Raw genomic sequence first — 22,501 nt, forward strand, 5'->3', positions numbered from 1 at the left:
GGAAGGATATTATGCACATGAGACTGGCCATATTCAGAACTGTTTTTTAACGCTGTAAATAGTTTTGAACACATTTTAGAGTGATGTAAAGATTCTGCAACATCATGTAAAAGTCAGTGTTATAAGTAGACATAGAGAGAGTCATACATTTAATTATTTATGGTAGTAGTAGTCAAACAATCTGCTTTCAACATATGCTCAAGGATATATATTCTATTTCATAACTCAGCCTTAAGCTTGTCCTGAGAAGATTCATGCCTCAAGGGCTAAATTTTTATAAACATGAGCCTAAGTGTACATGGAAAACATGTAGTTTCCTTGAGATTAATCAGCAATTGTGTGTACAGATATCTGTTTTGGATATTTGGCATGCATTTATGAAATTGTCAGCCTAAATTATAGAGTACAGTTTATATATATATTTGGACGGTCAAGCGATTAAGAAAATTAATCATGATTAATCGCACAATTAAAAAATGTGTCACAATTAATTGCACGATTAATCACACTGTTAAAAAGGGAATACCACTTATTTAAATATTTTTGGATTTTTCTACATTTTCAAATATATTGATTTCAGTTACAACACAGAATACCAAGTGTATAGTGCTTACTTTATATTTATTTTTATTACAAATATTTGCACCGTAAAAAACAAAATTCACCTAATACAAGTATTGCACTGCAATCTCTTTATCATGAAAATTGAACTTACAAATGTAGAATTATGTACAAAAAACCGACATTCAAAAATAAAACAATGTAAAACTTTAGAGCCTACAAGTCCACTGAGTCCTACTTCTTGTTCAACCAATCACTCAGACAAACAAGTTTGGTTACAATTTGCAGGAGATAATGCTGCCCACCTCTTGTTTACAATGTCACCTGAAATTGAGAACCGGTGGTCACATGGTACTGTTGTAGCCGGCGTTGCAAGATATTTACGTGCCAGATGCGCTAAAGATTCATATGTCCCTTCATGCTTCAACCACTGTTCCGGAGGACATACGTTCATGCTAATGAGGGATTCTGCTCGATAACTATCCAAAGAAGAGCGGACCTGACTCATGTCCACCATCAGAAGGTTGATTTTCTTTTTTGGTGGTTTGGGTTCTGTAGTTTCCGCATCGGAGTGTTGCTCTTTTAAGTCTTCTGAAATCATGCTCCACATCTCGTCCCTCTTAGATTTTGGATGGCACTTCAGATTCTTAATGCTTGAGTCAAGTGCTGTAGCTATTTTTAGAAATCCCATACTGGTACCTTCTTTGCGTTTTGTCAAATCTGCTGTGAAAGTGTTCTTAAAACGAACATGTGCTGGGTCATCATCCAAGACTGCTATAACATGAAATATATGGCAGAATGCGGGTAAAACAGAACAGGATACATACAATTCTCCCCCAAGGAGTCCAGTCACAAATTTAATTAGCACATTAATGAGCATCATCAGGATGGCAGCATGTCCTTTGGAATGGTGGCCGAAGCATGTAGGGGCATAAGAATTTTTAGCATATCTGGCACATAAATATCTTGCAATGCCAGCTACAATAGTACCATGTGAAAGCCTCGTCTCACTTTCAGGTGACACTGTAAATAAGAAGCAGGCAGTGGTATCGCCCGTAAAGGTAAACAAATTTGTTTGTCCTGGTGATTGGCTGAATAAGAATTAGGACTAAGTGGACTTGTAGGCTCTCAAGTTTTACATAATTTTGTTTTTGAGTGCAGTTATGTAACAAAAAAAATCTACATTTTAAGTTAAACTTTCACGATAAAGAGACTGCACTACAGTACTTGTATGAACAGAACTGAAAAATACTATTTCTTTTTATCATTTTTACAGTGCAAATATTTGTAATAAAATAATAATATAAAGTATGCAGTGTACACTTTGTATTCTGTGTTGTAATAGAAATCAATACATTTGAAAATGTAGAAAAACATGCAAAAATATTTAATACATTTCAATTGGTATTCTATTGTTTAACAGTGCGATTAATCACAATTATATTTTTTTAAGTTAACTGCGATTTTAAGGATTTTAATCACAGTTAACTTAAAACAATGTAATCGTGATTAATCTTACTGTTAAAAATATATATATAATTACAGTGGAGATATATAAGTTTAAGATATATATACTGTTTAAAGTCATCCTTGATGTTTTGGAAATAGCACAACTTGATTTCTTACACTAATCTCACACTCTCATGTCAGTTAAAAGAAAACAGCAACTGCCTTTTAAAACCACCATTAGTTTTTAAGGCCACTTTCCACTTGAAAAATCAGCACTGTATTATCAAAACAATCCAGGCAACTTTACCTTGTTTTAATTATCTTGAATATGACAGGTGACTCAGTATATAATCAGAGCTGAAGTAGAACATACTCTCATAGAGGAATTACAGCCAATTTTCTCCTATTTTACATTTGTTAACAGCAAGATAATGGATTTTCTCCATTCATTGCTTCATGAAAAAAATCTGTGAATAGATATGCACGCAGTCTTCCATGAGTATAACTCCCAAGTGTTTGGTGTGGGCATGCAAACCACAAAGAGGACATGTAATTGTTTGCTCTGACTATACATAATTTATACCACTCTTTCATGATTATGATGTAATAAAGTACAAGTCTTCGGAAGGTAATTGGGCATATTTATTATCATCTATATCTTAAATTCAGAGCTCCATATAGTATAATCTTTACTTTACATTGCATGTCTCTATGAATATTTAACCAGATGATTATGGGAAAAATTAAGGATTGAAAAGCTATATTATCTGATGTAGATATAACATATTGTGGCCTAAAAAGCTTTAGAGAATGATAGCTGTGTCACAATCATGTTTTTTTTTTTTTAAAATTAGTCTATGATAGAATGTATTTTTTTCCTTGCAGTTAAAAATTCCATAATTTTAAAGCATGAGTGGTATTGCATCTGGATGATGATGGATCTCGCCTGAGAGACTCTGCCAGGAGTAAAAATAAGACTGGGTTTGCGGATGTTAAGGGGCTCAAAACATGCTCTTTAATTAGTTATTTCATAAACCTCATGAATGAGAAGCAAACTGTATGCTGACAATAATTAGAGAATTATTTTTGTATTGAATAATATTTACTTTTATTACCTTTGTTGTCTATCACAATAGAATAGAGTAATGGCCTACCAAATAAAGAATGTTATTTTTTTTTAATTCAAAGGGCTGGACTTTAGTGAGCACTTATTTAAACAGAAGCCAGTGGGACTACTCCTATTAGAGTGACTAAGTATAGTACAATCTAGCCAGATTGTTCACTGGAAAAGTCCTCTCAGCTTGATTACCCAAACCACAACTGAAATGCATAATGCCAGGCAACACTTGCTCTACAAAAAATCCTTATTAATATTTAGAAATTTAAATGAGGTACCTATTTTACACTTTTGAATTTCCAATTAAAAAACTGAGTAATAATATATTTTTGATATATTTGGGTGAGGAACTGAAATCATCCATAATATGGAAAGAACAGCCCTTTCTTGTTTCTTATAAAATAATATTTCTGAATGGAAATACTTTAAAAATATTTATAATCAATCCTTTGCATCCCAAAAGGCTTAGTTGATTATGAAGATGGCTTCAGTTACAGTCTACACAATTAAAATAATGAGTAAAATAGTCTAGAATAATTAGCATAAATGCCACTTATTTCAACACAAACATGCTTGTATTTTTACATCTGTAGTGCAATACTGGTACTTGAAGTGATACTCTGGAGCCATAGATAAGGAATTGCATAGCCATTCAATATGTTGTTAGGCAATATTAAAAGCATTTCTAGAGCAAAGTATATACAAATATTATTCATTTGTAACAAGTTATACAACTAATGCCAAATTTACTATAGGGCCTGATGTTGCATTCCTTGCATCTACAACTCCCTTGGAAAGCAACTGGACGTGTGTGCATGGGATCTGCAGAATGAGTCCCACATTGTAAGAAGACCAGAACCTGATTTTACTCACTGAATTTTATGACATTCTTGGAAAATACAATCTTGGGTTTAATGCCCAACTTGAATGTGATGTCTATATATCCAAGGCTATGTTTGCTTACATTCTTTATAGCTTATACTGCTCTGCTCACATTTATAAAATAAAGATAAGTAAATAAATTTCCTCCCACCTGACATGGCTGAATGAAAGGATGTGAGAGAGGCCACAAGGGATCTGGCTGATTGCAAGAAGTGAATGTATATCTGGTGACCTTTCCTGTTCGCCTCCTGCTATTATCTTGTTGTTTGGCCATAGGATAGTGGTTCAGGGCTGGCCAAACAAGAGTGTTAGCCAAAGAACCCCCTCTGTTTTCTAGTGGCATCCTGGGTCTACTACAGTTTTGCCGTCATGCACCCTTCAGCTTTATACAGTACGAGGCATTGATCAAAGTCACACTGAAAACACAGGGGAGGACTGAAGCTCAGGCTGATGACTGGAATCTGAGCCCTTGTCAGTCAAGCAGGAAGTTTGCTGATTGGATACATTTTGAACTAAAAGCTGCCCTTTCTTAATTAGTATAGAGATTTGCCCTTCAGTGGCACCGAACCAAGCAACAGACTAAGCCAGAATCTCAGGTGAATTAAGCACCCAAGCAGCAGCTGGACTCTGCAGAGGTTTAATCACTCACAAGTAAAACACTTTGGAGTTTATCAAATGAAAGAAATAGATAAAATGAAGCAGAATGCTTGATATAACAGAACTTGCATAACAAAAATAAACCCAAACAAGCAAAACTTTTAACAAGGGTTTTCAAATATCTGAAGAATGGTCTACCTTGTAATTGATAGGCTTCAACCCAAAAACAGAAAGCAAAGCCTTGGCTAATCTGATCGTATTTCAACTTGTCAATTCTTGTAGCAATACATGTACTGCATAAACCTTACCAAGATGCTTTCATGACTAAGCAAATGAAGGAAAAGTTGCATAATAATATAGAAATGAAATGAAAGACAAAAATGTTCCATTTTGACTCACACAGAGTACTTTTGCTTGACTTTGCCAAGAGAAACTTAATACAGTAAAATAAGTTGGGTGGGTGGCTTAGGAGGTAATTATTAATGATGAATATTAGCAATAGGTTTTCCTCCCCAGAGCAGAGTGAGAACAAAGGGTTGCATATTTTCCAGATACTGAAAGGACTGGGAAATTGGAGGCTCAAGAACTGAGGATCAAAAGATGGATATTTCCACAACAGGGATATCTGAAATGATTAATACAATACAGGAAATACTCTCATACAACATTTGACTTGCTGTGGCCCAAAAGTGAGAGGTTATGTGTGACAAAGACCCAACATGAGGGACACCACAAAATTATTCATGCAGGGAACTAAAAATGCTGTGAGATTCCTCCTTTTAGTGTAACTTCTAGAAAACTGACTGTTTCATGATAATTTCTGCTTTAAATAACTTCACATTTCTGTGGAATGTAGGTAACTTTGGTATCAAACTGAGTGAAATGAAGGGGATTTGTCAAGTATACCTCAGAGCTTTAAAGATATACAACTAGAATTCTGAATTTATTTGATAGCTAAAACCTGTGTTTACTAAGATGAAGAAAGGGTCTAACTAAAATGAAAAGCCTACCTGAGTTTGTCATTTGATAATTAATTTTAACTATATATAAAAAATTATCTTTAAACTAATTTGCAATATTTATATTGGTTTTTTTTACTCTGTGAACAGAATAAATTTCACAGTCCAGATAACAATTAAATGATTACATGAGCTATAATTTATTGAAAACATAAATCCTTCTGTACTTTTTGTTAATAGTAAATGAGATCTGATAAAACATCCCTAAGAAAACACAGAATATGCTTACATGTAGCATATCAGCAAGATGGTCCCTTTGATTCTTTGGGTTTATAGGAAGGTGTTTTCTATTAGGCCTTAAATCTTTTTATATCAGTGATAAGGGAGGGAAGCAGCCTAGGACTGGCTTAATTCTGACAGTGATTTTCACCAGATGGATTTGTAAAATATATATCTCATGACAGCGTGCAAGAAAGTTGTAGTTATAAGTAGTGGTTGCTTTTCATCTAACATCTTTTTGGAGGAATTCCTGATGTTGAGGGGTTTGGAAAAAAAGGAGAAGTTTCTCTGGAAGGTTTTTTCCTGCTGCTAACAGGATCTCTTTTAAAACTGCTCACAAGTTTAGAATGGTATAAGCAGTTTCCAGAGAGATGGATTAGTAGGCAGGTGACACAGTCAAGAGAGCATGATAAGTTTAGTTTAGCACATGGATATCACACCACAGATGGTGCATATCTGCATACACAAATACATGCTCTCATGCAGAGATTTACATATATATGTACACATCGACAAATATAGAATCTATATATTTACTGTGCTGTTGTGAGACTAGAGGTCTTACCACTTGGCATTCTTGTTATACACACAGATGCACAAAAGAGCTGTGCAAATAATTTGTTTCCAAAAAAATGCAGGGGGAGGAATCATTTTGTGTCAAACAAAATGTTGTTTTGTTTCATTTTCAAGTTGTTTTTTCCTTTAAAAAATTAAATTGAAGTAAAAATCTAAATAAAAAGTAATTTTGACTAAAAAACCCACCTTGTATCCCCTTACCCCTTGCACTGGCTATCTGTACTGCAGGTTGTAGCATAGGAGGGGGAAGAGCCCCTGACTCCCCCATCCCTGTGCAAGTGAGTGGGAGAGGGTGGGGACTGGGTAGAGCCTAGACTTTACTTCTCCCACCCCAACATGCTGGCAAGTATAGACCAGCTTGCTTGTGGGGTATCATATGCTGCTTCTGGAATCAGACGAGAGCATGGGAGAAGACAGGGAGGCAAATTGTGACTCGCTGAGCAACAATCTGCTTCCTGATTTTCTCCGGGGCAGTGCTGAAACATGCAGGAACACTGGTTTAGTAACAGAAGGAAAAGTGCCACCTAACAAATCACCAGTATGACATCTGGAGGCATCCTTGGTTTTTTGATTGTGTTATGTTGACCTCCCATCAAAGTAAAGATCGAGCCCAATACTGTTTTCCTTGTAAGATATGAAGAAAAAAAAATCACAGCCCAAGATGGTGTCATTCAGGCTATAAAATCTCAGTGGAGTAACCCAATAACAGCAAGCCACGCTGAGGGATTCCTAATTTCATCAGAGAATCATCATTTTCCCAAAGCTACCACACACTGGTACCTGAGAATGCACAGACATTTCCTGAAATTAATGGAAATCTCTGTAGATCTAAATTTTAGCCATCCCCGAATTCTCAGTACCTAGTAAGAAAGGCACTGAGTAGATACAGTGCATTCTTAATGTATTGTGTTATCACATGTTATTAGGGAAGCACACTCCAAGTAAAATGTACAAAAATATTCTCTCTCAAACATCTCAACTTTTACCAAAGATGGTAACTCTAGTTATTTCCTGAACTGCTTTTAAAAACCTTACTGGATTGTACAGCAATTATCTGGTAACTCTGAAACCCCAGTAACTGTACAAAGTACACACAGTGCTCACATTCCTTATATTGCATTATATCCTGATAACACGTTCAATAACTCATGTCAATTCTGTATGACAACTGAGAGGAACAACAGGGAGCTCTCTATGAAATAGCCCAGTTTCCATTAGTTATAGATCAGCACTGTTATTGCAGCATATGAATTCCACTCACAGTTTTATAATGTTCTCCCCTCCACATCTATCTATATTTGTACTGCATTCATCACTGTGGTATTCTGAATAGCTTACAGAATTATATAAATCCTACAGAGAGTCTAAATTTGCATAGTCTCTGTGGGCCTCTTCCCCTTATTCTAGGACAGGTAAGATTTTTAAGAAGAAATTATCATCATTGATACGATGGGAGAGCTACATTGAAAAGATAGAACTTTAGTCCTGTCAGAAGCATTTGGTTATTTTAGCTCTTACAGGAAGGATCATTTTATGGCTTATTACAATTTATACACAAATTTATAACACACCACACTGCCTGTTACCCTTAATTTCCCACTTCCAACCCTTTATGCATAACAATGTAACCCACAATTGCCCACTTCATTTCAATTGACTGCCTCCAACACATGTAACTCCTTCTTCTTAACAATCTGTCCCAACTCATATTTAGCTCAGACACTCTGCTTCCTTCCCCAGACCTGAAGAAGAGCTCTGCATAGGTCGAAAGTTTGGACCTTTCCCAAAAGAAGTCGATCCAATAAATTTTATTACCTCACCTACTTTGTCTCTCTCATATCCTGGGACCAACACAGCTACAACACTGTAAACAACAAAGGATCACTACAGTTTTGGACCAGCTGCTAGGAAAGTTCTGTCATCCCCTCACACTACTCTTGCTCTTGGTGATCGTTTCATTGTTCCTGAGGAGCGCACCCGTGGTGGCTGGTCTTGGTCATCAAGGAAGAGGGAGTTCCTGAGATAACCTGGTGCAACTGATGGAGGGCTTTGAAGAGCGAAGCCAAGACCTCATATTTAAACTGGCATTCCATTGGGAGGCAGTAATATCAAACCTCAAACTTAAACTGGTATTCAGTGTGTAATGACCAGGATGATGTGCTCCTGCTGACTGGTATTGCTTGACAGGCAAGCTGCTGAATGCTGTTCCAATTGGAGCATATGTGCGTCTAAGGTGTCATGGCTAGATAGCATGCATTCCAATAATCTGCATGGATCCAACAAATGCATGGATCATCATGATCAACTCTACTGCTATATGGATGAATTTCTGACTTCTAGACAATCATAAGTGGAAGGTACTTTTTGCACCTATTGGAATGTGCCTTTGCAGTGTCAGTTATGTATCCAGAAGGAACTAAAAGCCACAAAGTGTTTTCTTCTGAGAGTAATGATATGGTGTTGACCAGTTTTCATAACGTGTTTTATTCTTCCTCTGTTATTATATCCATCTTCCCTGAGTTTAATGTCAAGCTACTGCTATTGCTCCATGCACTGATATCACTCAGAGACTGAAATGGTGCTGTTCAAAATAGTCATAAGATCATAAGAACAGCCACATTGGGTCAGACCAAAGGTCCATCTAGCCCAGTATTCTGTGTTCCATCAGTGGCCAATGCCAGGTGAGCCAGAGGGAATAAATAGAACAGGTAATCATCAAGTGATCCACCCCCTGTCTCCCATTCCCAGCTTCTGGCAAACAGAGGCTAGGGACACAATCTCTACCCATCCCTGCAAATAGCCATTGATGGACCTATCCTCCATGAACTTATCTAGTTCTTTTTTGAACCCTGTTATAGTCTTGGGCTTCACGACATTCTCTGACAAGGAGTTCCACAGGTTGATTGTTCATTGTGTGAAAAAATACTTCCTTTTGTTTGTTTTAAACCTGCTGCCTATTAATTTCATTTGGAGACCCCTTGTTCGTGTGTTATGAGGAGTAAATAACACTTCCTTATTTATTTTCTCCACATCTGTCATGATTTTATAGCTCTCTATTATATCCCCCCTTAGTCATCTCTTTTCCAATCTGAAAAGTCCCAGTCTTATCCATCTCTCCTCATATGGAAGCTGTTCCATACCCCTAATCATTTTTTGTTGCCCTTTTCTGAACCTTTTCCAATTCCAATATATCTTTTTTGAGATGGGGTGACCACACCTGCTTGCAGTATTCAAGATGTGGGCGTCCCATGAATTTATATAGAGGCAATATGATATCTTCTATCTTCTTATCATAGAATCATAGAATATTAGGGTTGGAAGGGACCACAGGAGGTCATCTAGTCCAAACCCCTGCTCAAAGCAGGACCAATCCCCAACTAAATCACCCAGCCAGGACTCTGTCAAGCCTGACCTTAAAAACTTCAAAGGAAGGAGATTCCACGACCTCCCTAGGTAACGCACTCCAGTGCTTTACCACCCTCCTAGTGAAAAAGTTTTTCCAAATATCCAACCTAAACCTCTCCCACTGCAACTTGAGACCATTACTCCTCGTTCTGTCATCTGCTACCACTGAGAACAGTCTAGATCCATCCTCTTTGGAACCCCCTTTCAGGTAGTTGAAAGCAGCTATCAAATCCCCCCTCATTCTTCTCTTCCGCAGACTAAACAATCCCAGTTCCCTCATCCTCTCCTCATAAGTCATATGTTCCAGTCCCCTAATCATTTTTGTTGCCCTCTGCTGGACTCTTTCCAATTTTTTCACATCCTTCTTGTAGTGTGGGACCCAAACTGGACACAGTACTCCAGATGAGGCCTCACCAATTTCAAATAGAGAGGAACGATCATGTCCCTCGATCTGCTGGCAATGCCCCTACTTATACATCCCAAAATGCCATTGGTCTTCTTGGCAACAAGGGCACACTGTTGACTCATATCCAGCTTATATCTATCCCTTTCTTAATGATTCCCAACATTCTGTTCGCTTTTTTGACTGCCACTGAACATTGACTGGATGTTTTCAGAGAACTATCTACTAAGACTCGAAGATCTCTTTCTTGTGTAGTAACAGCTAATTTAGACCCATCATTTTATATGTATAATTGGGATTATGTTTTCCAATGTACATTATTTTGCATTTATCAACACTGAATTTCATCTTCCATTTTGTTGCCCAGTCACCCAGTTTTGTGAGATCCTTTTGTAGCTCTTCACAGTCTGCTTTGGATAAAATTATCTTGAGTAGTTTTGTATCATCTGCAAAGTCTGACCACTTTCTATGGTTAGGTGCAAGGTTTCCTTTAATCAAATACCACTGTCTCTGTGGCATAGCTTTGTGTGAAACCTAACTGGTATGGGTCTAGGACACTGGTGGAGTACAGGTGAAGTTAGTGATGGCTCTTAAGTTTTTCAGTTTCTCTACCCAGAAATTCAACACAGGAAAATAGCTGGAAAATTTTAGTTTGTAAAAACTCTTTCTGGAGACCTGGCTGGACAATTGTGTGTTTAGCTATGCTAGAAAGTCCCTTGATATTAACCTTCACTTAACTCCATATATATACCACATATATACTGTAAGAAAACCATATTATCTAAGGAAGCTATCTGGATAATTTTCTACGCCCACCACCATCATAAGATGACACTTTACATTTTACGGCATGACAACGACAATTTCCCTACTTCAGTGGAAGCCAAATTAATTCATTTTGCAGAAGTTGGAAGAAACACAAAATATATTTCCAACACAGTACTTACTTCAATATTTATTTTTCTTCTTTTTATAAAAAAAATGATTATAAGGTATTTATTTGAATTTTCCAAATAGAGGATTTTGGTATTTTTTTTTACTGAGCATACTAATATAATAAATCTTCAAAAAAATGATTGTTTTATTGCAGCTGATATGAATTAACTGCCTCCTTTGGTGTCTATATCATTCAGTAAGGCAGCACCACAAATTTGCTGTTCAATTTTTTAAAAATGTAATAGACGTACTCTGTAGCAGAAATTTAATAACGATCACAAAAATGAGACTTTCATTATGGTTCAGACAAGCAAACAGGTGTTTTGAGGACTTGGTGGTTTAGGTGACATATAATGGAATACAGTGTCTTTCACTGTTACTATACGTTGCTGTTTCATATCTGTCTCTGACCAGATATGACTCAAGTCCTTTACATTCAACTGGTTGTTCAATAACCCATAAAATGGATTGGTGGCTTCATTTCACTGGGCTTGATTCTGTCACCCTTACTCACATTGGGTAAAATGAGACTATTCAGGTACTAAACATGAATAAGGGCAGCAGAACTGCGTCCTTAGGGAACAGAAAAGGAGTACTTGTGGCACCTTAGAGACTAACCAATTTATTTGAGCATGAGCTTTCGTGAGCTACAGCGTGAGCTGTATTTTGCGAATACAGACTAACACGGCTGTTACTCTGAAACCTGTCCTTAGGGAACAGGTATCACACCACAAAATAACATTACAGCTTGTACTCTTGTTGACAGTATCAGAACAGACACTAAAGACTGAGCAGCATGGAGACTGAAAGGCTCTAACACCAGGAGATGAACTCTTCCATTTAGGGTCAAGCTATTTGGTGGGATGCCCATATTGTACCTGTTCAGTGGATAGAGGTCCCCAGACCAACCTTTTCTGTGCATTATAGACATGTTGAAATAAATACATAGTTAAAAGGACCTCAAGTCTCCAGGACCGTGATTTGGGCACCTTTCACATGTACTTAATTGAAAGATTCTGGTACATCTTTAAGAACTTATTAGTACACCAGCCGATTTTGGAAGTTATTTGTTTCAAGAATTATTTACAATAATAAACAAAAACTACTTACATTTGCAGAAAGCTGGGATGTGAGGGTGGCAACTTTTTCTTGTGATGCAACCAGTTCCCTTCGGAGTTTATGAATTTGCTGGATTGAGAACAGGTAAACTCATATCACATTTTTGTTTCATCAGCTATTGCATTTCCTTTATTTTTTCTTTAGAGGATCACTAATGTTTTACAGTATTGTAATTCCATTTGTATTAATCGTAAAACTACTCAAAAAGCCAAATTATAAAATCATAATAGTTTGGCATCTAAACTGCGCACATAGCATTTGTGCATGTTTTCATTGTACACTCAAAGGCCGCATTTATGGGAGCTCTTATTTGATGTCCAAATGGGTACTTACAGTATGTACACAATTTCCAGCCTGGACATGCAAATGTGAAGTTTGGAACCAAATTTTCTAGGCCCTAATTTTTGAAAATTTGGCTCTAAATATATAATATCATTTGTACCATCCCCTGATAAAGCCTCAGATCCTGAAAATAAAAGAACTTGATGCACTCACTCCAAGGATTACTACATGTGCTATAAGAAAATGTTCCCTGCATTCAGTGCAATATAACTGTATGCCCTCTTAAAGCCACATATGTTTTAAAATACTGCGGGCCAAATATAACAAGTGCATTTAAATTCTTCTCCATACTTTCAAGACTGAAAATAAATTTAACCCAAGTCTAAATTCACTCAGTACAGATCTCCAGCACAAAGCCTGTGCATCACTTAAACCCCACTTAACTCCTACCTGAGAGCTACCTACATAGGCCTTGTGCTGATTCTCTGCACAGGGGGGATTTCACTCTAAACCTCTCTCAGATTCTCACATACAATGGACTCCTCCCCAGCACAAAAATAAGATGGGTAAAGCCAGGCAAGAAAAGTGAGCACACACAACATTTTCACATTAATGCTTACATTTATAAAGGACATTGCAGTGCTTTAGCGAGGTGATTCCCATGAAAATCAAAAAGAAAAATATTGTGCATGCTTTAAAAATCAATGAGTACTCATAGATACAAAGGCTAGCATGTGAACCAAGGATGTTCTCACTGGTGCAAAACAAGGGACATAGGTTACTAAGCTTTTTCTTCATTCTGGACTGACTTTTTTCCCTTCCCCAACCTCTCTCCCTTGTTTTCAATACCAATTACTCCCCCTTTTTGTTTTAGTTACACTTGTAGCACACGCCTGCAGCTACAATAAGGTGGTTCTCATGTTGTGCTATTCAATACCCTGTTTCCCTAGAGATTGATAATGTCCATGAAACTCATGTTCAAGACACAGAGTGATAAGGAGCTTCTTCATGCAAAAAAAGAGGGATGATTTCACCTCTGTGCACTGGGAAGTGAAGTATGTAAAAATGCCACCTAAGCTGCTGTAAGTTAACAGTAAATCCTCTGCTTTATCTTTCATAGAAAAGACCTTAGAAAGTGTTAGGGGAAATCAATATTGAAATATAGTGTGGGGTAAGAGAGGATATGCTTATTTTTCTTTCCACCTCCACAGTATTTCATAACACCTTTTAACAAGTGTCAAACTTTGCTGTATATTAAACATTTTGAGTGGAAGAAGAGCAGAATGATTGCAGGAATCAAGGAAGGTTTAAGAAAGTGTTTAAAAAAAGTGCGTGTCTGTGTGAAGGGGCAGCAAGATCCTTGGTGCCATTTTACTACCCGCGCTCCAGCAGAAAGCCTCTTTACTGCGACTAATATTTCTCTTTGTGTAAAGCTATAATTGGATCCAGCTGCTGACCTACTCTTGTTACTAGTTCATATAGAATCTGAGGAGAGAGTGGCTTTTTTCTTACTTCAGAAATGATTTACATGTGGCAACAATCTGCTTTTCTCTAAAATTCATCAACGTGGACTGATTCAGTAATTTAGCACTGTGCAACATGCTAGGATGTGGGTGATACAGGCTCAAGAGTGGACCTTGTTTTCTTGCTCCCAAGAGGAAGCACTTGCATTGATCTGCATAGATGTCTCTGGCTAAATAGGGAACTGTACTGATGCAGCCTGTAAAGAGACAAATCCCGACCCCTTCAGCCTCAAGGTTGAGATACTGATTGACTCTCTCCATCCTTTTTGTAACTGATCCAAAAATCCTGCAGATTGAGGACTAGAAAAACATTTGTCAGCACAGCTGCAACGCATTTTTAGCATCTAGTCTTTTTTTGCAGTAAATCTCCACTTTGTAGCAATACTGTCAACTAATGAGCTCTAATAATACTACTATACAAGCATCCCATCACATTGAGGGAAGATTTTTACCTCTGAATGTGCCTTTTCTTCTGCCTGCAAGGAAAGAGAGAAAATAGCCGTTTTAAAAACAGAATCAAATGCAATATAATAAAGGTCACAAAAATAGCAAGAAATTACATGTCCCAATATAGCTGCATGAAGAATTGAATTTTAAATTGAATCTTTATTCAATTCATTTATTCATTTATTTATTCAAAACAGTGAATTAACTCCTTTTGCTCTTACTGGAATAACTCAAATTGAGTACAAACAAAGTTTTGCCTGAGTAATGACAGCAGGATCAGGTCTATTATAATTGCTAAAAGATTCTTAAGAACAGTAGAAGAACTGCAGTAACAACAACTGCAGTTATAAAACATCAAGGAAAGTTTGTTGCAGTGTAACTGTGTGTGTGTACCTGTGTGTACATTGATGCCACCACCAAAATCACTAGTAGAATTACAGATGTTTTACTGTAAATCAGGCGACCCATCTAATAGAGTAATATATATTACAGTAATATCTAGCACCATTTAAAACCAACATTTACTAATGGTTATGAAAATATGTTATCTGAGATACTGTGCTATTACCAAATGCAGGCCTTTGAATATGAAACAGTGGCATTACATTACATTACATCTTACATTCCACTTTGTAAATGTTGTCTTTTTAATGGTGACCACTGATAGGGCATTTAGACATGAAGATGTTTTCTAACCAATGATCATGAAGAGGAGTCATTCAAGGAACTCAAAAGAATTCTGTACTTCCAAGAATACTATTGTGCTTGCGGAATGAAGCAACTGAAAATGCCACATCGGGATATGATGTAGGTTGCTTCATTTCTGGACCCAAAGCAGTTGACAATACTATGGCAGACACTGCATATCAGGCAAAGGAGGAAGCACATATCTGGCAAAGGAGTAATCAGATGACTCCCTTTGGCCAAAAACCAGAATTGAGCAGGTAGTCCCCACAGGAAGCCATACCCACTCCTCAAAAGGACAAGTTCCAGAAAACTGGTCTTTTGATTCTAGGTGAAGGATGTAAACAGAAGGAACGAAATGTGGTTGTGGAGGCAATACCGACTTGTAAACTATAACCTGTGACACAAAACTAATTAATTTAAGGCTTAAAATTAAAATGCAAACTAACATCACAGCAGTCCAGCCCCAGGCTTTTGGAACATAATGTGATACTGACAGCCAAATTCCGAGGAAAGTCTACTGGAGTCTAAAGGGAGCTTAAACTGACTCCACTACAATCAAATTTTTAGCCTCACAACAAAATATTAACATGTACTTTACAACTCCCTTACACATCACCTCTTAGTTGGCTTACTACAGCTAAGGGACTCTAAGTGTATGTCACATGTTGTGGAGCCAGTAGAGAGGAATACAGCAAATAAAGCAACAAACAGAAGGGTGTAAGAAGGTATAAATTACATTAGGCTATTTTAAATTTACACTACTGTGCACCTTCTGTCAGCTCCTTATAGAGTAAGATACACCAGTTTACTGTCAAAGCTGAGAAACTATTGGTATGCCACAATCTACTAATACCCACTATATGGCAAACTGTGCTGTGAAACAAAACTGTTTGGCTCCTTACATGCACAATGTCTCCAAAAGCTAGATCTGCAATATGTCTGAATCCTATCTGAAACTACAAATGGAATTAGGTCAAACAAGCAAAAACAATTAAAAAAACCCCAATACATACTGAAAAAACTGTTGAATTCTGAAGTCCTTTCTCATTGGACCTCTCCATTGTGAGAAATGCAATATCAGCAAGTCAAAGAGTACATCCTTCTGAATCTCAGACTCCAGCTCTTTTGCTGATCTCTGCTGATAATAATCTAAATATCAGCAGAGATCAGCAAAAGAAAAAAAGCTCTTTACTTGCTACTCTCTCTTGGTCTCCCCACTAATTACTGATTAAGCTGCAGCAAAATTATAATGCTAAAAATGAAAGTAGTGGTTAAAGAGATTGATAAACATGATTACTTGAGACATTTATTGAAATGAGGGCTACTATGGAATTCTTGCATGATACTTTTGGCCTGAACTGCAGAAAACTTCCACCTCTTTTATTTCTTCTTCCTGATGGGATCTAATAATGGTAAAAAATGAATTATGTGTACCATAACCCCTCTGAAGCTACCTCTTTCTGGAAGAAGTGGGGCAAAGCATAACATCACTGAACAATGAAACGTTGTTCTTTATGTTCAGCTGATTTGATACTGAAAGCCAATCTTTTGTTTGATGTTTCCACTTGTGCACTGCTTCCTGATTAATTGCTGCAAGATTGTCTGAACTTTTTCACTGGAGCACAGAGGACCCAGCAGGAGAAATTCTGATCAAGGATTTTCTTCCTGCAAGTGCAATCTCACTAGTTTTATAATCCTAATTCTTTCCTTGCCCTTAACAAAACCTGTCTATAGCTTCCATTACCACAGTTAGATAATCAGTAACTTAGCAAGAAGTGTGGTCTAGTGGCTAAAGAAGGGAACTGGTAGTCAGAAGTCTCAAAATGTATTGCTAGTCACTGACTTGTTGTGTGACCTTGGCTAAGTCTTTTAAACTCTGTGCCTCAGGTCACCTATTTGAAATATGGTGCTGTTAGGCTCAGCTAATGGTTGAAAGGTGAGTTGAGATCTTGAGTGGCATAGGTTATGCAAACACAAATTATTATTATATCCTTGCAACAATATAAAATATCGGGACCGAGTTATTTCAAAACTACTGACTGATCAAACAAATGATGAAAGCTCCAGGTGTCACTTTATCGTTTGCTTTTTGTCCATCGGCCAGTTTTTCTAAAAACTGACATCAGAGCTGAAATACAGCTTTTGATACTCCCTATGAGAATAGATTATAATGCTTCCAAGAGAGGGAAGTGGCAGCAGGGCTTCTTCCACTAGGAAAACGGAAGAGAAAGGCGCTATTCTGAATGTTACTGCCAGAGACTGTTTTGGGGTTAGTGTGTGTGGACACACTCCACCACAAGAGGCAACTCAGAGAGGCATGCTGGCTTTTCAGTAGTGACTGTGAGGCAGCAACTGTCAACAGTAGAAAACGTCAGAGCTTGTCACCAGCAACACAAGGACTGAGACAAAGGATGCCCCTTCTGTAAAGGTATAGGGTACAAAGGGGTGAGGATTGAGAAAACATGCTCCTTGCACCTTCTCATCCTCATGAGGGGCTAGACAACATCTATTCTAACTGTAGTTAGCTAAAAGATTACAAAGGATCACTTATCTATTACTCAAGAGAATATACAAAACACATACATAACTCTTCTCATTTAAAATATGGACATATGTCTTGCACTGCAGCTACTCTGTTATCAAGGCTTTTGTAAGTAAATCATTGCCCTTCAACAGCATAACAGGTGCAACAACATATCACACAAAAATCAGAATTAATATTTCCTTTTTACAAAAAAGCCCAAATCAAATGAAGACTTAAAACCAAACTTCCATACGGGCTGGGCGAACATATTTAATGAAATAAATTAATTTTAAAGAAACTACTTTTCTCTTTGAAAAGAACATCTACATACTGTCATTTTTGTGAAGGATCAACAGGCATTTAAACTAGACATTGTATCCCCCCAAACAACCCAGTACTTTTAAGAGGAATTTCTCAAACAGTAACATTAAAAGAATGCTCCACAGGGCACCCAATTACAAGACCTCGCTCTTAAAGAGCACAAACACCAAACAATGATGCAATCAGTCAAAAATGACAAAGCACAATAATATAGTGCAGTGGATAATAAGCAGCCCCATGTGAGGTTGGCCTCAGCATGTTCATTTTTTTATATTTCAGCCTTCAAATTATACCACAAAAGGATTAGTGAGCGCTAAATTCACCACTTAAAGAAAAAAAGATGCTAATTATATATGAAAAAGCAGAAGTATAATAAGTCAAATAGCTGTTCCACTGCTTTTTGGCAATACTTATATGCAATTTTAATCCACCTAAACTTAAAACTATTTAGTGAGCTAGAAAGCTTTATTGGAGATGTACAATATCACAGACAGGACTTTTTTTTATTTTCCTAAACTATCAATACTTACTGTAGAATAGAGCGAGGACGTGCTGGAGACCAGTGATAATGAGGACCCGTGTACTACAAAAAATGGGGAAAAAAGTGCCATTATATAAAATATTGATGAAACAGCATGAGACCTTTTCTGTGGAGCTTAATAGCAGGGCATCTCTTTTCAAAATGAGAAACAATCTTCCACAAAGAGCAGCTATTAGAGGTTATCAGTGTACACAAACAGCGGTTATTTTTCTTGAACTTGAAATGATTGCTCTAAATGGAGAAACATTTGCCTGTGTACTGTAGGTACGAGAGATTTTTAATGAGACAGTATTTTCACCAGTAAACCAAACATTATCTCTATTGTTTGGCAGTGAAGCACCTGATAAACACAGTTTCAAGAGACCAGAGATGGAGCTACGAACACCCATCTATCGAGAGTGCTGACTGCAGAGTTCTAAAACACAGCATGCAGCTATCTCATCTTTCATATGGAGGAGTGCCTTGCCAATGATATAGGAGCCACTGTAAATGCCCAGGTCTTTCTTATCTGGTAATTCTCTTCAGATCAACACAGAGCACTGCATGCTTGGACTTGTAGTCTGTTTTGGCACCTTTGTATTTAAAGGCAAGTGGTGCTGCAATATGCACTGCTGTATTCTAATTGACCATCAAAGGATTTTACCCTCTATAAGCACTGTATAAAGACTGTAGGATTTGGTCCCAACGAATGGGCCATTGGGCTCTGGAAAGTGGCCAGTTAGGACTACAGTGAGAGAACATCTGAAAGCCACTTCTGTTTAGCCTCACAATGTTTAAGGTAGATCCTGAGGGAAGATGCTCCACTACAGAACCTCAGAGAAGATCTGTTGGTTTATCTTTAATACAGTAACATGAAATGTTGTTCCGTATTGTCTGAACAAAAATTCCACAGTTGTGCATGTTGTTTCATATTTGTTCTTAACCAGGAAAAAAATTATTACCATATTATGCTGTTTTAAGAACTGTCTGAAGCATGTGTGTGTGCCATGCATGAGACATTAACAATTAAAACATTTCTTGATAGGCAACCTAGACTTTAAATCACCTTAGTATTTGGTAATCACTGCCAATATCCTGGGTACACTTCAAGATACTACAGGATCCAATGCCCATCCTGAGAAATTTATAAATGATATTGCAACCCCTCCTTCCACCCGCCATCACAGAACATTTCCTGCTCTGCCCTTGATACCATACCCTCCCAGTTACTAACTTCCCTTGCCCTTACTCTCACATATTCAGCCTCTCTAATTCTGACCCTCACATGGTCTTCTTGCTCCTTTCCTTCACTGTGTAAGTTAGCTCTAATTTCCTATCCAAAATAAAATACGTTTAGGCCACATTTCCCCCTTCATCTATATCAACTCATGCCCCTTTTCCCCTTTACCTCAAAGGTCTATGAACTACTAAAGTCCATTTACTACTGATGCATTGACCTCCTCTCCCCTAACTCACTCATGCATTCACTCCAGTCTGGCTTCCACCCACTCTGCTCCAGTGAAACTGCTCTTTCCAAGGTCTCTGATGGCCTCTTCATTGCAACTTCATACTTGGCGCCCTGTTTTAACTTGGATTTTCTGGTCTTATTCTCCACACTTCCACTGTTCCTTTTGTTGTTTCCTTCTGACTGCCCCTTCCCCTCAGGGTGCTGTCACTAGTCCCGTCAAGATCTTATCCTTAGGTGACATTGTCTGCTTGCATCAATTCACCAAACTTCTCTAAGCAGATGACTGAGGAATCAATCTGTCCCGTTTCCACTGCCACACACCGATATACCAACAAAAAAGCCAAATAAAACAATTTAAAACATACATAATCTGTTACTTATGTCACTCATTACATCCTGTCTCTTCTTTGTCTCACAAACGTTAGCTGATTGGGGAAAGGGACTATCCTTATTTTTGTTTCTTGTACACTGCCAAGCACATTGTCATCACTTAAATAATAACAGAGGTGAGGAAGACTGTTTTAGCATTTTAAAAAATGGAGGGAAGACAGATAGGAATAAGACCATCAAGTGAGGAGGAGACTGCAGTAGTCAAGGCAGGAGATAACCAAGGCACGGACAAGCATTTTATATCGAAAGGAGAAAATCATTTCCCAAGAATAAGAGTTAGGCCCTTCCTTCCACATTTTCTGCATCCTACTTCCTATAGTTCAAAAACTATTCCAGGAAATTAATAAGTCACACACAGAATGTGTTCAGTGTATAAAGAACACGTCCTTGCCTATCCCAGCTTATTGTAAGTACCTGCGCTTGTGATCAACCAGAGCAAGAGGTGCTACAAGTCCAGTTCACTATAAATCAGAAAGGTTGACTGAATTATTTCAATATTTACAACTCAAGGTGGCCATTCAAATAGAATCCTGCTACATTTGTGTTTCCTTCGCTCATCGAAGTGTTAACTCAGCCCTACCTTCTTCCATGCTGTCTCTGAATGAGCCTGAGTGACTGATTGCTCGTGGTCTCTCTTCTAAGGATGTGGCACTGCCACACAGCGGGGAGTCATTATACAGGTCAAAAGAAGAGTCTTGCGCAGGGATGCTGTTTGAACGCATCATACTGGGTCCAGGAAGGTTAAACTGGGACAGGTTGGTTGGACTCACTGAAATGCAAAGCGTCATTTGTAAGGTACGTTCCATTATCGGGGATTTGGTTCTGTGCAAAATGAAAACAGCGGCAAGCAGGGGTAAGTGGGCTTTTCACTGATGATGAAATTAAGGCTTTCATTCTTAGGCCTGAAGTTATCATGCAAAACCAAAGTAGTCGGTCTAGGGGAAACTGGAGTTACACATAATAATGCTGCAGAACACAGAGCAATACCAATGTTGACATCTGACTAAGCCACTTGTTCGTCTTGTCAGGCAAAGAGAGGCTGTAATAATGGATAAGACAGAAAATCAGAGGAAGAAATGAACACCACCAATTACAAAATTAAAAGTGAATATTCATTTGTCATTTTTGTTCACAGGGGAACTTTACTAACCAAACCAATTATTCTCTGCAGTTAAATGTTTCAAATATTATTATTAATTGTTATATAGATTACAGATTATACAGATTATAGAGTACCTATAAATTGAGGTTCCACTGAGGTAGGCCCTTTGCAAAAATCCATTTCTAATCTCTTTGTGTGCTATTTAGAGTACTATAGCACCTATCACCATATTCAACAGATGCTCCCACATGGGCCAGCTGGCTGACATTAAGAAACAGGAGTAACTGATCTACTGTTTTCAGAGTGGAAGCCGTGTTAGTCTGTATCAGCAAAAACAATGAGGAGTCCTTGTGGCACCTTAGAGACTAACAAATTTATCTGATGAAGTGAGTTTTAGCCCACAAAAGCTTATGCCAAAATAAAATTGATCTACTCTTGGTTCAGCCGCAGATCAGCACTCAGGAAACTACTCTCAGCTATTGGAAAGTTGATTTGCCAGTGAAATGGGAGGCTTGATATGAGCCCCTTGGCCCATGTAAAATTAGGGCCCAGAAAAACAATACTGTCTGTCCAGAGTCAGCCTGTTGATTTGTGTCTTGATCTCCTGCTATAGACCAAAAGATTCCCAGCAGAGCTGGATGTGTCTGAAATCATAACAGCGGTGTTTGTTTTCTGAGAGCCATTTATTCCATAGCACTGTTACTCTGATAAAAGAGGAAGGACAGAGCAAAATAAGCTATTGCAATAGTACATTATATTGGTCTCTGCTTGTGGGAAAAGCTAGCAAGTGAGCACAAGAGCTATAAAAGAAGAAGGGAAAAAATAATAGTGATATGTAGCGAGGAGAAATCTGTGCTAAAGAGAGGTATCTTTACGTTTAAAACCAATACAAACACATGAAAATGTCCCAGCCAGTGGTTTGCTTAGACTATATCTAATTTTGCTTATAAAAAT

At 37.7% G+C, this 22,501-nt stretch overlaps 1 protein-coding gene across 5 annotated transcripts in view; it reads right to left on the reverse strand.

Annotated features, from left to right (window-relative positions):
- Nucleotides 1-22,501, reverse strand: part of NAV3 (neuron navigator 3) — a 415,305-nt gene that overhangs the window by 85,772 nt on the left and 307,032 nt on the right. For all 5 annotated transcript variants that reach the window (XM_073327696.1, XM_073327697.1, XM_073327695.1 and 2 more), the window contains 4 exons: nt 21,026-21,214; nt 18,598-18,650; nt 14,541-14,564; nt 12,275-12,352 (listed from right to left, as the gene is read on the reverse strand). In XM_073327696.1, the coding sequence (XP_073183797.1) occupies nt 12,275-12,352; nt 14,541-14,564; nt 18,598-18,650; nt 21,026-21,214 (344 nt within the window). The remainder of the gene's footprint in view (nt 1-12,274; nt 12,353-14,540; nt 14,565-18,597; nt 18,651-21,025; nt 21,215-22,501) is intronic.

This window comes from Lepidochelys kempii, chromosome 1 (assembly GCF_965140265.1).
Source record: "Lepidochelys kempii isolate rLepKem1 chromosome 1, rLepKem1.hap2, whole genome shotgun sequence".
Lineage (NCBI taxonomy): Eukaryota > Metazoa > Chordata > Testudines > Cheloniidae > Lepidochelys > Lepidochelys kempii.